This window comes from Rhinichthys klamathensis, unplaced genomic scaffold (assembly GCF_029890125.1).
Source record: "Rhinichthys klamathensis goyatoka isolate OS25496 unplaced genomic scaffold, OSU_Roscu_1.1 h1tg000269l_1, whole genome shotgun sequence".
NCBI lineage: Eukaryota > Metazoa > Chordata > Actinopteri > Cypriniformes > Leuciscidae > Rhinichthys > Rhinichthys klamathensis.
In genome coordinates, this window is record NW_026606789.1 from 2,535,494 (window position 1) to 2,552,352 (window position 16,859).

The window sequence follows — 16,859 nt, forward strand, 5'->3', positions numbered from 1 at the left end:
GCGATTTCTAGCTTCAACTATGGCAGCCTCATTCATGAATGACCTTGAGCAACATTACTACTGCGCCATCTTCTGGCTGCTGATAGGACAGGCACTTCAAACGAAATAAGCAGTATACAATTTTGAAAGTTTGTATGAGTTTTCAGAGCTTTTTATATGTATTTTGTGACAAAATCTACACTACTGTTCTAAAGTTATGGAGTCGGTAAGATTTTTGTCAAAAATACAGAGAAAACAGTATAATTGTGAAATATTATTACAGTATTTCTATTTTGATAAAGCATCATTACTCCAGTCTTCAGTGTCACACGATTCTTCAGAAATCATAGATGATTTGGTGCTCAAGAAAATTTCTTCTTATTATCAATAATATGAGGTTAAAAACAGATGGGCTCCTTAATCTGGGGATACCTCTGTACCTTTATCTGTTTGTGTACCCTTATTTTCCTGTACCTCTTGCTAGATTTATAGATTTGGATGAGTGCTGTCTTTTTGCTGTTCTAATTTAGGAACTGCCAGCTTTGATGTCTTGTATAATATCCATGTTCCCTTGCTGCTATAATCTTAAAAAAGAAAAAAACTGGAAATTGCTTCACAAATACAGAAAAATACCACAGATTACTGTCAGTTAGATTTAGTAACATTGATGTTATAAGCATGTCACAATTAAATATATATAAAAAAGCAACAATGTCAGATTAAGATCAGATTTTTTTGTACCTTTTTGATCTGACAAAAAAACAGTCCCACAGCAGGAGATTTCTGCACCTCATTTCACTTTGTATATAGGTAAAAGGTACATCTTGATCACAACATGTTCTCCCTCATTGCAACTATGCTACTATTATGGCTTTTGCAAACTCCAGACATGTTTTCACAGAGGTCTATGAGTAATGGACAGTATACGCAAAGCTCTTGACATGACTAACTGGAGCACCTTTACTTCATTATCAGCTACTAAACTCTAGAGTCTTCAAAGTAACCTTTGACCTCTCTCACTCATGAGTACCTCGTTTAATCACTGCCTGGCCTGTTTGAAGTGGATTCCACATCCGATAATTAAAATAACAGTGTTGGGACATCCAAATGTCTACCAGATTTTTTTATACCCTTGTCCTAATTTGTGTATTTGTTTTACATCGTCTTAAGAATACGCAAACAGCATATTTCCACTGTTACTTCTGTTAAAATTATTTTCAGTAGGTTCAGTGCTTTGAAATAAAAATGTCACAATGTTAGATTTATAATAATATTTTTAAAGCACTGTTTAATGTATTGTTTGTCATTGCAGTCTCTCTTATTTTGTCTCCAGTTTCTCCACTTCCCTGGAACAACTTGTAAAAACATGTCCTGACAGCTGTCATCAACAGTGTCTAGGTCTGTTAAACATCTTTATTCATGAGTAAAACATATTAGCTCTTCATTCAGGATAAGACATAGGGTTACACTTTATTTTAAGGTGTCTGTGTTACAGTGTAATTATGCATTTAAGTACTGTGTAATAATAATTAACTACATGTACTTATGGTTGGGGTTTAGGGTTAGTTGCATGTAAATATGCATAATTTATAATTAGTAAATTCATGTAACATGTGTAACAAGGACGCTGCAAAATAAAGAGTTACCAGACGTTTGATTTAGCAAGAAACTTGACAAAAGTTTGAGTGATGAGAGTTTGCTACCAGCTGCCCTGTTATCGGTTTTCTTTTCTTTAAATAGAAAGCTGCTCTGCCCTTGCTTGCCATAGTGTTGATATTATTTTTTTTAAAAAGTACCTGAAATGCAATTGTGAAATTGATGCCTAAACTTACAGTAGAAGCTTTTCTGATCAAATGAAATAGTCACACTTGTGTAATACTGATTTACATAAAATAATTTCTGGAACTGCTTAGGCTTACTAGCTACTATTAATTCCCATTGTTGTTATTTTTATGATCTAAAATAAATCAGCTTTTATTAGGCTACTGATATATTCATCTCATGTGAGCATATTTTAAATAGATTTACACGTTAAGGATAACCCTTTCTAAGTATATATTTTTACCATTAATAACCTACGATTAAGAGTAGGCTAAACATGAAAAAGGGAAAGGGGAAACCACTGAACAAAACCAGACTGACCTGTTGGTGATCCTGAGAACTATTAACTGCCTCAAACATTATTTGCCAATTCGTCAAAGCTTCCGTAAATTACCATGTTACTACACGCCTTTGGCATTCTGGGTGTAAACCGTTGCAATCGATGTCACTCTCAGGCAGCAGTAGCACCTCTTTACAACAACGAGGGAACAGCCTGAGACTGAGTGCACTTCCAGCATGGAGCTGTTTGTGGTCCTGTTATACGCCGGTTTGGTGAATTTCGCATCGGCTGGAATAGATGGAGAAAAGTGGACATATTCAGGCAAGTGCTCGCTTTCTTTTTTCTCTCTTTTTTTGGGACAAATATTCACACCATCAACCTTACGAGTACCGATGCCCACATAAAAAGTTAATGTAGCCTAATAGCCTACAACAGTCTGGCTCTAGCCCATAAAAAGGCAATGCAAACTTACAACAGTTAACATAAACATTCAGCTTTATATGAAATAGTTTCACACAGCTATAGTTTTATTGTAGCACCAACACAAAGTCAAAGTTGTATTTGTGAAATGACAATGAACTTGTTCTACGAGTTCTTAAAGATATCTAAAGATAAATATGGTCGGACAGCTCAACTCTATTTTTACCAGGTGAAGTATAACATTTCTGCGTTTTAAAAATCTGTTAAATGATAACATAATATGTAGTAGGCTAAATGGTAATTTTTGGAATGCAATTATCTGTCAAGAAATGACTCACTTTTTTCATACAGAAGGAGAACTGGATCAGAAGCACTGGGCAGAAAAGTTTCACGTGTGCGGCGGCAACAAACAGTCTCCCATTGACATACAGCGGCGCAAAGTGCGTTACAATCCGCGACTGCTACAGCTCGAACTGACAGGGTATGATGACATGCATGGTATCTTTCACATGAAGAACAATGGACATTCTGGTATGAATTCTTGTATTAAAAATACTTATTTTGATTGGGAGATTTACACTTTTTTTTATTTATTTACTTTTATAACAGGAGCCTACTACCACCTGCAACTGTTAGGTGATCTGTTATCTACCTACACCTTAAGCTTTGTCGCCATCTCGTGTCAAAAATACTTAGGCCTATCTATTTTGTAATAACAGAGCATTTTTGCCGTTTCTGTCTGTACATAATACATGCTTCCTTCTTACTCTATCTAATCTTCACAGGTTAGGTTAGCTTTTCATGAATATAGCCCACAATCCTGTTTGTTTTTGACAGTGGAGATTCAGCTGCCACAGACTATGATGATTACCAAGGGGTTTCCAGACCACTACACTGCTGTCCAAATGCATCTGCACTGGGGAGGCTGGGATTTGGAGGCCAGTGGATCAGAGCACACAATGGACGGCATCCGCTACATGGCAGAAGTACATCGTTCACTTAGGCCTGACACATGAACACATAAATAACATTTGGAGATGTCCTAGTTGTAAATATAGCAGTGGTGTATTTTTAAGGCATTGTTTTCTTTAGTGACGGTAGGGCTGGGGACTTATCCATTCAAGTGCTGCTGGACATGTGCCTGAAATTTTAATATGTTGGGATCTATTTTAGACAAATATGCAGTTATCATTGTTCTAACTGGATTAGAAATAGTATTCTTGTATTTAACTTGCTCAAGAATATTGAGAAACTTTAGTATAGCAATACGGAAGGGCTTGTTTGTGTAACATACGTTTATTAACTTCTCATTACTCAATTTGCATTGCAGTTTCTAACACTTTTTCTCTTTGACTTCTTGTGTCACAGCTCCACGTGGTCCACTACAACTCTAATAAGTACAGTAGCTTCCAAGAGGCCATAGATAAACCAGATGGTCTTGCAGTTTTAGCCTTTTTTTATGAGGTAAGATTGGCTCTATATGATTTTTCATCTTGTTGGAATTGGAAAGTGGAATAATGTTTTTATTTATTTATTCATTCATTTATTTTGGTGCAATGCTGCCATCTAATGGGAATAAGGGAAAGCAAATTATCTGCAAATAACTACAGAAAAAAAACTAAATTAAAATGTACATTTTTGTCTGTGTGAATCCTCTTTTAAGAGCTGGGCTGTGCACCATATTACCCTACATTGCCTGAAGCACACAGCTTGAGTAAAGTTAGACATCTGCGTTCTCTGAACTAAATGGGTTAATTGATCAGACCGCTGTGTGGTGGCCTACTGCCTGACATTCTGTTCCCACAAGATTGTGTGCAGGTCACAAGCTCCCACTTCCATTAAATGGGGGAGGTCATTGTTTTAGTAACACAACTATTGGCATTCTATATGTAGTTCAGTTGCATGTCTTTCTCTGCAACGGCTTGGGTAATAGCTGGGCTTTTAATAATGATCAATAGTGTGTTCATGAAACCACTACATAATGTTTTATCTGAATGTTTACACCTGAATGGTTTAGGCAATTTCACATATACATAGTTTAATAGCAATTAACAATATGGCACTAGTTTAATAAGTAAATGATGTGTTATTTTATGTACTATTTAGTTTTCAACACTACATTCAGTTTCAACTAATTGTAAAAAGAATTATATATATATATGATTTTGCCAAGTAAGACATGTTCCTGGATCATGTTTTGTTGATCCTGGAACAACATTCCTCTCCAAAAACATAGTCCTAATGCTATTCCTACCCCTAAACCTACCCATAACTTATCCCTAAAATCAGAGAGAAATAATATGTGAATAAGAATGTGTAGAAGCCCCTAAGCCTTGTTGCAAGCCTAAACTTGACATTAACTGTAAACCGATCCCTCAAATCTGACTGCTTGTTTGGAATGTTGTTCCAGGATCAACAATGATGTTGATCACCTTCAACATATATAGATATAAATATATATATATATATATATTTGTTTATACATATATATAATTGCGTATTATATATATATATATATATATATAAAATCAAATATAGTGTTTTGCATGTAGCAGTATATTTGATATATGGATACTTTGTGTTTAGGATGGGCATTTTGAGAACACATACTACAGTGATTTTTTTGCTAACCTGGCAAACATCAAGTATGCAGGTAATGCAAAACATTTTGGATGAGCATCTCAAAATCTTTTAATTCTATGTGGCTCATGCGTCTTGTCTATGCACTTCTTTTCTATATTTTTTTCTCTTGCTCTTTGCAGGTCAGGCCATGAATATCACTAACTTGAATGTACGCTCCATGCTCCCAGAGAACCTCAGTCACTTTTTCAGATATGAGGGCTCTCTCACCACACCGCCGTGCCACGAGAGCATTCTGTGGACAGTATTTGAAACGCCTATCACCCTCTCTCACAATCAGGTGCCTTAAAAAGTTCACATGAAATAGTTTTCGATCTTTTTTGCTGTTTCCTGAACTTTTAATGCGATGACCTTCAGATCAGGAAATTGGAGAGCACATTAATGGACCATGAAAATAAGACCCTGTGGAACGACTACCGCATGGCCCAGCCTCTGAATGACAGAGTTGTGGAGTCCTCTTTCCTCCCACGTCTGGGCAAAGGAGGTTAGGGCAGAGCTTCGTCCTTTCCAGCAGTTAGGAAAAACTCTCTTTGTTAGGTCTGCAGTGCCTGAGTGTGTTTTCTGTCTCTCCTCTTTGGTTTCTTGCAGGATTTTGCCGTCAAGAGGAGATTGAGGCTAAGCTTAAAAGGATTGAGAGCCTTATTGTGTCACTGGACAAAAAAACGGTTCCAGGTATAACTTTTCATGAGAAATGTCAAGATTACAGGTAATCTTAAAGGGATAGTCCACCAAAAAAAAAAAAAAAAAAAAATCTTCATGTCTTTTAAAAACTAGTATGACATCCTTTCTTCAGTGAAACAAAAAAGAATTGATTTGTTGCAGAATGTACAAGCTGCTCTTTTACATACAATGAAAGTGAATGGTGACCAAAGCTGTCAAGCAGCGAATAACGACTTAAATTTGTGACTGTTCCTCAAACAAATCTACCATATGGCTATAAAAACTGTGTTATTTTAGTATTATTTATATACTATTATAGTGTTTTATCCATATTTTGAATTAGCTTTTATTTTTATATTTTCAGATTACTAAAGTTTTAGTCATTTTGTTAAGTGCTGTTGTCATTTTTATTATTATTATTTTTCAAATATATTTCTATTTCAGTTTTAGCTTTAATAATCATAGTATCATAGTTGGTTCAGGTAGTTGAAGGGGCAACATTTTAATTTTTGTTTTTTTAGGTTTAAGTTTTTCATATTTATATTTTATTTTATTTCAGCTTTATTTCAATTCATGAAAACAATTTTTAAATAGTTTTTTTTATAGTTTTAATAAATAACAACACTTTTCAGAATACTTGGAATATAAAGTATGAGTCGTATTTCATCTTTTTTGGATCTTGACAGCCCCTGATCATCACCATCCACTTTCATTGCATGAAACATTGCAATTCAGATATTCTGCAAAAACCTGTTTCACGGAAGATTGAAAGTCATACAGGTTTGCAATGACACAAGAGTGAGTAAATAAAATGACCGAATTTTCATTTTTGGGGGAACTGTCCCTTTAAATGTGATGTGTGTGGTTCTCATTATACATTAATCATCTGTTTCTGAGTTAAAATGAGCTTTGTCATTGATATTTGGTGTATCCTTTTCAAGGACCATGGTCTACACGTACAGGTGAGTATTTTTTGCAATGGCTGCAACTGAACCAATAGATATTTAATTTTACCATGACAACAAATGTAACCAAGTGAGATTTCAAATTGATCAACTTGCGAAGTAACGTTACCTTGTCTTCTCAAGGCCAGCAACCTCTATCACCACTGGTCCTGTACTTCCCAACAAAGAATTTGGAGAGCTACGCTTTGGTGAACTTATCCCACTCCATGAACCTCCAATCCTTCACAGCCTGCATGAACGTCCGTATACCACCCATTCAAGACCTCACTGTGCTGTCTTACTCCACTTCACATGACAATGAGCTCATGATCACTTTGGGCTCTGAAGTGGGTCTCTGGATCGGAGATGAGTTTGTTAATTTACCATTTGAACGTCAATCACATGACTGGACAAACTACTGCTTTACCTGGGCGTCACATAACGGAGGGGCTGAACTGTGGGTGAACGGACTGGTCGGGGAAGAACGCTACATTCGGAGAGGGTACACCATTTTGGCTGGAGGAACCCTCATTCTGGGAAAGGACCAGGATGGCTTTTTGGGGATCTCAGATACCGATGCTTTTGTAGGCCACATGACCGATGTAAATATATGGGATTATGTGCTGACTGCGGCAGATATTGGTGAGCAAATGTTGTGTGATAATGGCAAGGTAAAAGGGAATGTCCTGAGCTGGGGAAACACTCAGCTCAGTCTGTATGGGGGAGTTCAGCTGCAGGCTGAGCAGGTTTGCCACTGAGTGAGAGAAAGAAAGAAAGAAAGAAAGAAAGAAAGAAAGAAAGAAAGAAAGAAAGAAAGAAAGAAAGAAAGAAAGAAAGAAAGAAAGAAAGAAAGAAAGAAAGAAAGAAAGAAAAAGAGCGCCACAGACTCAGAACTTTTTTAATCGAATGTCAATATCAGCAATATTAGCTCTGCCAACTTGAACTGTATACTCTCTCCCAGGGGAATAATGGCAACTTAAAGGGACATTCTTCAAAATATCTTCTTTTGTGTTCAACAGAAGATAGAAATTCATACAGGTTTGAAACAACTTTAGGGTGAGATAAAATTTTCATTTTGGGGTGAACTGTCCCTTTAAAGCTGAAAGATATATTCTATTCTATTCTATTCACTATATTCTATTCAGTATTTTAGATAAAAGCATTTCAATGTATTTTTACCCAATTGAATAATGTGAATCATATCTGAAGAATTTCAATGAACAACATTTGCATTCTTAACATTGTGTTTTATAAAAACATAATGTTTTATACACAATAAATGGTCAAATGAAATCTATGTCTGAATCTTTTTCAAAATATATTACAATTTATACAAAATATCTCCATATTTATACAAAATGCACTTACAATAACTTTGAATATCAATGAAGAGCATGTTTCTAATTTCTGAAATAAAATTCCTGACATCTGGAAAATAAATCTTAATATAAAATATTTGTTTCTTATATTCCTTAGAAAAGGAAAAAAAGCAGTGAAGCAGCTTTGTGCAGAAACATACAGAGGGGGAAAAACATAAAACTGATAATTATATTATAGAGGGTCCTTGCAGACCCTCAAGGTTTATATGTATAAAAGATCAGATCATTTTACCTTTATGACAAGCAAGGTTAGTTCAGATTGTAAAATATGCAAGACTTTTTACCATAAATGTAAATACTTTTTTATATATATTACTTTTTGTCTACTTCATGGTTACATCACATTATTCGATTTAAACTTTTATTGAAATTGGTATAAAAGTTTTACAAAAATATGAAAATCCATATGAAAACAATTTGAATACAAAGAGTACATTTCTAAGAATTTGGTGCATTTTAACCCTGATTTTAAAATAAAAGATAGATTTCTTTCTTGGGCATTCTTATTGGTCATTAGCACAAATACAGAGTGCAATGAAAAGGCACAATATTACGTTTTAGTGTTTCAATACAGGACCTGTTTTTGAGTTCAAAAATCCTGGCATGAGAGACACTGAAAAGTAAAAGTGTGTCAAAACAATTTCAAAGCATTGCAGACAAACGCAAGCTGGTGTCCTGTGTCATTGACCCCCTACCCATTCAGAAAAATGAGCTTTTAATTTCCTGTCCGCTGCTTTCCCCTTCAGTCTCTTTGATCTCAGAGTCTTCACCCTCCAACACAATTCCCACCTTGTTTCTCTTAGCAAAAAGCTGGCTGGTCTCCAGAAAGGTCTTGTTTTTGGTCTCTGGAATGACCATCCAGATGTAGATAAGTGTGGCGAGACAAATGCAAGCAAAAATGATGAAGCTGTACGCACCCAGGCCTTTCTGTAGACACAAATAAGGAATACATTTTTTTTATTTTTTTTTATTGGATGATCCACAAGTTTCATAACGGTAATTTAGGATTTGATTTATAAGTTAACAACTTGGTGCAATCAATTGGTGCAATACTGTGAATGTTTGTAAGTGTTGCATTTGACCTCTGACCTCTAGAAAAGGGAAGGCCAGGCCGACAGTGAAGTTTGAGAGCCAGTGAACCGAGCCGCCCACCATAAAGGCTGGTGGTCGAGAAGACTGCCGGAACATCTCTGTGGTGATTACATTAGGAATAGGACCTGCGAAGGGATGCAGCAAAAGCTGTCAAAACTAGATGTTCTATCATCAAACACTTCATCTTTCTATAGGCAGCGAGAAAAGAGATTGCTTGAAGCACTTTGCTGCTTTTACAATCTGTTTTACAGCCACTTTAAAGCACTTCTCTTACATTCACTCCTGGGTTTTAATGTAAAATCCTAGAAACTGCAGCATAAATCTATTGCCATTCCCCACCAAGGAATACAATCAAATGAAAGGGAGGGAGTGGATTTATTGAGATGCAGCGAGCCCCCCGTGCATCTGCAATATGCCCCGACGGGATTGGCGTGAACTCACTTGGGCCAATAGCATGTCCGATGACGTAAACAATGACACAAACGATGCTGACATAGGGTATCCAGTCCATAGTATTCTGTGGGTGGAATGTGCAGCAGTTAGTCTACCACATTTATAGCCTTGCATTTCACATAGACCCAAGAGGCAAATTTGTCAGGCCAGCACATTCATGGCTCTAAAATTAAAATCTCTGTTGGGACTGAGCTTTTACAGCCATCTGTCTATAAACAAGAATTTATTACAATCATAATAGGCCACATAAGGAAACTCACTTATTCAGTTAAAGGGAATGTGATTGGTCATAATAATGAGCCGATCTGAATCCTTTGCACTTGTATTAGGGGTGGACTGAAATTAAAATTCTGATCGATACAGATAATATGCAATGGACAATATCCAATAAAAGACCTACATTAAAATATTACTATTAAATTATTTAGACAATACTGTTTTAAGTTTAAATATATTTTAATATTACAATATTATAGTAAAAATATTTGACTATTTAAACAATAACATTTTAATTGTATTTATATATTAATATCTGGTTCCATTACAATGACAATGAGGTTTGATTGTTTCATGTTGTGTGGATTGTTGGATTAGTTGTTATTTATTTACCCTTGTGGTATTCCGTCCACCATTGTTGGTAGTTGTTCGTCATTATGTACTCTTGTGGTATTCCATCTACCATTGTTGGTATTTGATAATCATTGTTATGTACCCTTGTGGTATTTCGTCTACCATTGTTGGTATTTGATAATCATTGTTACCTGTGGATAATCATTGTTACCTGTGGAAATATCTGTATATTATTAATATGTATGGTATGAATGTATGGTTTTGACCTGTGCAACCACTGTTTCTAAATGAGGTATTATTATTACTATTATTATTATTCTTTTTTTTTTATATATATTATTTTCTCTTTGAGATTATTGCTGAAGGAAGCAGCCTTTATTTGTTTGTATAAATTCTTTTATAGATTGGGGTGGGGTTTAATAAGTTTTACTTCTTCCCACTCCATTTTCAAGCATACGTGTATAATTTGTTATTATTGTGTATCTTTTCTGTTGTCACACTATTTAGCTTGAAATAAATAAATAAATAATATTAAACTATTATGTCTAAGTAATGTCATAATACTATTAAAATATTACTTGGACATTATTTAGACAATAACATTTTAATTTTATTTATGTTTTAATATTAAAATATGTCACAATAATGTCAATAATTTAAAAATATTACTGACATTATTTAGACAATGATATTTTAAGTTTAATCATATTTTAATATTCAAATGTTATGTCTAAATAATGTCATAATAATGTTAAAATATTATTCTGATATTATTTAGACAATATTTTAAGTTTAATTATATTTTAATACTAAAATATTATGTCTAAATAATGTCATAACAATATTAAAATATTACTCTGACATTATTTTGGCAATAATATTTTAATTTTAATAATATTTTAATATTAAAATATTGTCTCAAAATATATAATTTTGTCTAAATAAAAAAAACTAAAATCAATAATTTTAACCACATCACAACATTCCAACATCCCAATGTACAGTATGAAAAATCTAAATGAATTTTGATATTTGCTAAATTACATTTAGAGCATTCATTGTTATATTATTAACTTTAATCTAAATGTAAAATCAGGGCAAACACAAACAGAGCATGCTGTCACGCACAATTAAATATACAATATTGGCATATATATATATATATATATATATATATATATATATATATATATATAAAATTTAGTTTCTAAAAATGCCTAATATTGGCCGATAAATCATTCATACCTAGTTTGTATTGGAGTAAGTACAGCATTGTTATACCTGGAAGTAGAGCGCTATGGTCAGGAGAACACAGGCTGCACAGCAGATGCCAAAGCCGATCAGTAACAACAACCTTCTGCCAGATTTCTCCACTATGAACACCTACAGAAAATCACATTTTTTACACGTTTCTTTTTTATGTAAATAAGGGGTATCAAGAGGGGGTATCAAATTATGAAGAGCACCAAAAGTGGCTTACAGCTGCTATTGTCATGAAGACATTAACAGCTCCTGTTCCGACTGTCACATACTGAACGTGATCTTCCCTCACTCCTGCTGAGCTATAGATGCTGTCAGCATAGTAATAAATCTGAAGATGGGGTTAAAGTTACGATTTAGTTAAGCAAAACATATTTGAAAATATTTGCTTTCTGAAGAGAAATGTGTTGAAAAGTATTATCTGTGTGCGGTTTCAAAGTGGTGCTTACGGCATTAACTCCTGATAGTTGTTGACCCATGTTCATGAAGATTACAGACAGCAGCTGCCAGCGCAGTGAGCGGAAGGTGAAGAGGTTGAGCAGAGAGAGTCGACCTTCTGCTCGCTCTGACTGATCCTCAACATGCATTTCACACAGCTCCTCATCCACATCCTCCCAGCCCCGCAGCCGCTGCAGGTCTAAAACACAGCACAACATATCAGAGTGTTGGTTTAAGCAGTATCACAAGAGCAATAACAGAATATGTGAATATCGAATATCAACACTGCTTTGTTGATATTCAGACCAACAGCACGGTCGCTAGTGAGATATTGCTTTTACTACAGTTCAGTGAACAAGAGGTTAATATTGAGTAGCTAACATTCATTTTTTAGAAACAATTTTGTCGGTTACGTGGTCTATTTTTGCTCTGATCTAAACTATCTAAACTAAGCTGAAGCAGAATAAGCCATTGCATCTCCGAGTTACATTATTGGTGTAGCGTCCTTATTGAATCAGTGTTTTTGAATATAGGTTAAATTAATGTGAGTGAATGATAATAATGCAATCATAAAGAGAGTCACTTGCTTAGTTCCTAAATGAATCAGTGTTTTTGAATGGATCGGTTGGATAAATGTGAATGATTCAATGACGCACTCATTAAACCAGTCAATTGTTTAGTTCCTGAATGAATCAGGGTTTTTGAATGAATCTGTTGAACTAATGTTAATGATAATGATGCACTCATAAAGCCAGTCACTTGTTTCCTTCCTCAATGATTCAGTGTTTTTAAATTAATCTGATGAATTAATGTGAATGATTAAATCACTACCTCATAAAGACAGCTTCTTGCTTTGTTCTTGAATGAATCAGTGTTTTTGAACGAATCGGTTGAATGAATTTGAATGATTCAATGACGTTCTCCTAAAGACAGCCACTTGCTTTGTTCCTGAATGAATTAGTGTTTTTTTAAAAGAATCGATTGAATGAATATGAATGATTCAATGGCACACTCAAGACAGTCTGTGTATAAAGCATATTCTAACATTACTAAAACACTAAAACTCAGAATAGTATGGGATGATGTAGCCATTTACATCAATAGAATAATATTTAAAAAACAATACCAAAAACAAATGATTAGAAAGTGTCTGCCTGTATTCACACTAAATATATATACAGTAAATATATACAGTAAATATATATATATATATATATATATATATATATATAAAAGGACAAAAAATATTTTTGCAGGGTACACAAGACCTTGAGGTGTAAAAAGGAACAAACAAGTTGAGTGTTCAAATGTTGTAAACTCTTAACATAAGAAATAAACTTGATAAAGCCAGCCCTACTCCATCATAAAACCTCTGCAATCTTGATGAGTTCATCGCTGGTGCACATCCCGCTGTGAAACGGACATTTTCTTTGTGTGCTCTGACATGGGAGACCAAAATAACTCCTCCTGTACCTTTCCTGGCAGTTTTTTCATCCCCCTTCTGTATGAGCATGTAGCGTGGGCTCTCGGGAAAGAAAGGCAGAAGCAGCAGCTCAATGGCAGCTGGAATCCCTGTGAGACCCAACATGATGGGCCAGCCTAAAGAGAGAACATTACACATCACCATGAGCAGCAGGGGCACGCTTTTTCCAACTGCACTCAGGAACTCCACCAAAACAGCACAGCAATAGTGGCCATTTTTGCACTGTATAGTCGGAAGAAAAATAAATCAGCAAACATCCCATGCACTGTGCATTACCTTCTTTATTTCCTAGGATATTGCGAATGCCGAACACTTGGGCGACAAGGATGCCAACGGTGATGAAAAGCTGTGGCACTATCCCAATGGCCCCCCTGTAATTCTTGGGAGCGATCTCTCCCAAATACATAGGCACCACATTGGAGGACAGGCCTAGAGAACACAGTCACACACTGTCATGCTTAAACATACAGTATAGCTGATCCATTCTGATATTTAACTGACCTGCACAAATGCCGACTAAAAAGCGTGCAACAATGATGATCTCAAATGACCCCGCCACTTCACTCACACCCATCATTATAGCAGGAACAATAGAGAAGATGTTGTTGAACAGGAGTGTGCCTTTTCTGTAAGAAAATTACCTCAGTTAGGGTGAATGATGATTGGGATACAATTGGCAAAAACAACTCATTTCCCCAATTCACCTCAATTACCTTCCGAATTTGTTCACCAATGGGCCTACCATGAGAGATCCGAAAAACCCACCCAGTGGGTACATGGACACAGTAACGGACCACAGGAGGGTCAGGAGACTGTCTGACATTGGACCATAACGATTCTCATATATTTGGGTGTAGAAAAGCTGCATCTCCTTTTATCAGAATATCAGATTAAAGTTCAGCAGAGGTGAATGTTTAAATATGCAATAATATAATATAATAAATTATAATATAATATAATATAATATAATATAATATAATGTCAGTACCGGGGCAGGTGAGTTGATCACAGCCACATTGTATCCATACTGAAAAGACGAACCAAACCCAGCAATCAAAGAAGCTGCAGCCAGGATCAGCGTCACCCTCTGCACATTTGCATGAAGTTCAAAAATATGTAAATGCTACTAAAATTCTAGTTTAAACATTCATTTTAAGTCATGGAAGCTGCTGCAGCATATTGGATGACAAAAAAATACTGTTAATTGTTGTCTGTCTGTTAGCTATTCAAAATGGGAGTATCAAAATGTAAAACAAGTGCTTTAATTTTATTTGTTGCAGAAATATAATATTTAGAAAAAAAGTACTCACCCCCTTCCTCTCATGTTTCTCCATGTTTCTCATCTCTTCCTTCATGCTTTAAATCTACAGTATGTTTAGAAAGAACACCAGTGAAAAGAACTGCTGTTTCTGTCTATTGTACTTTGGACATTGGAGCCAACCCTGAAAACCAAGGTGAAAGTTGTTTAGTATTAAAACAACAGACATAAAGAGATAAAAGTAACCTAGCTACATTCCTATCTGCACCTGTAAAGGAAACCGCATGACATTATGTCAGTTATTGGGGTGCTAGTACTGTACATGTATAATGTAAATTAGACTCCAATTAAAACTTTTATTTAAGATGTAAAATTATTAAATATATATAATAGGGTATTTGAGGGTAGTTTGTCTGCTTACTGTAGAATTTAGAAGACTAAAAAAGAAAACCATTTAATATCTTTGGAGAACATTTGCACCCCTTATAGGTGAAAACTGTTTATGCAAGTGTACATGACAAGTAGTTTTTGCCTTTACTCAAAATATGTAGCTCACACTTTCCCATGCCATGTAAAATAAAAACAGGTAAATTATCATTTTTATATTTAACATGAATTATGATAGATTCTCATAAATAAAGATGAAAACCCTTTGAAGATTAATCTGAAACGAATGAGGTGTTTTCAGGTCTCACTGCTGGTTGTCCTCTAAAAGACCTCCATACTCGATTCAGGACTTCATGCACAACCTGCAAATTAGCATATTTTAATTAAGACCCTATTTATAATTACGATCTCTGGTTTACACCTGAGTTAAGAAAATAATGGTAAATCTCAGCTGTGCTTAAAAATGAATCCCTTCACTTATCAGAACAAATTCTGGAGTTAATAATTGAATAATTACTCAATGTCAGGTGCTAAAGAAAAAAACATTATAGTCAGGAATAAAAGGATTTCCGTAACACTTCGAAAAGGAAAATACATATATAATTCTCTCAGTCCCACTACGGCTGAGATGATCAAATAAGTTGAGGAAAAAATGCTGAATTCTGTGCCAAATGAAAGTGGTATTTTTGCTCAGCATTTTTTATCAGTATAACAGGGTCTTAAACTGATTAAAGTCTGAAGAAGTCCAATCTCTAAATGTCCTTCCCAGCAAAGTTTCCGGACAATCATAACTTGCACTATTTCAGGAGACAATATCTTCTATGGCTATGCAATTAAATAGACAATGTGCAATTCAGGAATATTTATTGAACATTTCTAGGTTGGTAGCAATAGTATAAAATTATAAATCCTAAATACAGAAGGTGAAATAGATTAAATAGACTGACAAAGTTAAATAAAAGACTATCAAGACAGGTTTGCCCAATATACAGTGCATAATTGAAAATGCAACACTAACAATTCCCTTCTAGAACCAATCTGGAATCTGAACATGGACTGCAGCCCAGCACTTCTCCACTAATTGATGACCTCTGAACCCCAGACTGTTGATTTCCACTAAATGTCAACAGATGCTAAGCTTTGTTGTTATTGCACTGACTGCATATGCACAGCATATTTAGGCTATTTATATCATTCTTTTACATGAATACACAATTTAAATCAAAACAAACATCTAAAACATCACATTTTAGTTTTATTATTTTGTTTTGTTTTATTATCGTCTCCAAACTGCACAGAATCAGTGATAAACGTACTTTGACACCAGTGTTGGGGAAGCTACTTTAAAAATGCATCTTTCCAAGCTAAATAGTTCAACTACAAGGCAAGCTCCATTTAATCATTAGATTTAAATATATATATATAATTTAAATATGCTGTTCCCTTGTTTCTCAACAACCATCTTTGCTCAAATATTATCTATTATAAAAATGGATGATGTATCTGGGGGTGATTTATTATTTTGTGATGTATTACCCCTACAGGAATACAACTTTAGCCTGTCCAGTGTTTAGTTATTGACTAGGCTACACAAAGCACAGCAAGGTGTTTTGAAAAAGCATACCAAATTTCTTTTTTTCAACATCTTGTTCCGAACTTTGATAACCATATTCATGTGTGTTTGCACTATAGGCTTCAATAGTTGTTATACTTGCTGGGGGGAAAAAATGATTTACCATGCACATAAGCACTTTCGTGTCTTTTACCTGTAGGCATGGAGTTGTTCACAAGCTGT

At 34.9% G+C, this 16,859-nt stretch overlaps 2 protein-coding genes across 3 annotated transcripts; one reads left to right on the forward strand and one right to left on the reverse strand.

Annotated features, from left to right (window-relative positions):
- The first annotated feature begins 2,222 nt into the window (after positions 1 to 2,222).
- Positions 2,223 to 7,520, forward strand: ca6 (carbonic anhydrase VI). Of its 2 annotated transcripts, XM_056268090.1 has the most exons (10): positions 2,223 to 2,401; positions 2,852 to 3,031; positions 3,338 to 3,486; positions 3,869 to 3,964; positions 5,087 to 5,153; positions 5,263 to 5,420; positions 5,498 to 5,624; positions 5,729 to 5,812; positions 6,742 to 6,762; positions 6,889 to 7,520. In XM_056268090.1, exons 1-10 carry the CDS (start codon positions 2,317 to 2,319, stop codon positions 7,500 to 7,502), a joined length of 1,581 nt encoding a protein of 526 aa, XP_056124065.1. In that variant the 5' UTR covers positions 2,223 to 2,316; the 3' UTR covers positions 7,503 to 7,520. The 2 variants fall into 2 exon arrangements, with proteins under 2 accessions (XP_056124065.1, XP_056124066.1); XM_056268091.1 differs by lacking the exon at positions 6,742 to 6,762.
- Positions 7,521 to 8,675: 1,155 nt separating this feature from the next.
- LOC130102194 (solute carrier family 2, facilitated glucose transporter member 5-like) lies at positions 8,676 to 14,855 on the reverse strand. The gene is made up of 12 exons (XM_056268134.1): positions 14,730 to 14,855; positions 14,408 to 14,506; positions 14,133 to 14,290; positions 13,921 to 14,045; positions 13,696 to 13,848; positions 13,410 to 13,535; positions 11,948 to 12,135; positions 11,719 to 11,829; positions 11,520 to 11,621; positions 9,657 to 9,732; positions 9,213 to 9,340; positions 8,676 to 9,050 (listed from the first exon to the last, which is right to left on the reverse strand). The coding sequence occupies exons 1-12, from the start codon at positions 14,772 to 14,774 to the stop codon at positions 8,823 to 8,825; spliced, it is 1,539 nt and encodes a 512-aa protein (XP_056124109.1). The 5' UTR covers positions 14,775 to 14,855; the 3' UTR covers positions 8,676 to 8,822.
- Positions 14,856 to 16,859: the final 2,004 nt, after the last annotated feature.

What these genes read in the sequence shown, in the direction of transcription:
- ca6 (XM_056268090.1), top strand. Translation starts at nt 2,317, where the DNA reads ATGGAGCTGTTTGTGGTCCTGTTATACGCCGGTTTGGTGAATTTCGCA. An exon ending in CCCACGTCTGGGCAAAGGAG is followed by an intron (nt 5,625 to 5,728) that starts GTTAGGGCAGAG and finishes GGTTTCTTGCAG; the next exon opens with GATTTTGCCGTCAAGAGGAG. An exon ending in GGACAAAAAAACGGTTCCAG is followed by an intron (nt 5,813 to 6,741) that starts GTATAACTTTTC and finishes ATCCTTTTCAAG; the next exon opens with GACCATGGTCTACACGTACA.
- LOC130102194 (XM_056268134.1), bottom strand. Translation starts at nt 14,774, where the DNA reads ATGAAGGAAGAGATGAGAAACATGGAGAAACATGAGAGGAAGGGG. An exon ending in TGAAAAAACTGCCAGGAAAG is followed by an intron (nt 12,136 to 13,409) that starts GTACAGGAGGAG and finishes GCTGTGTTTTAG; the next exon opens with ACCTGCAGCGGCTGCGGGGC. An exon ending in CCATAGCGCTCTACTTCCAG is followed by an intron (nt 9,733 to 11,519) that starts GTATAACAATGC and finishes TTCCACCCACAG; the next exon opens with AATACTATGGACTGGATACC.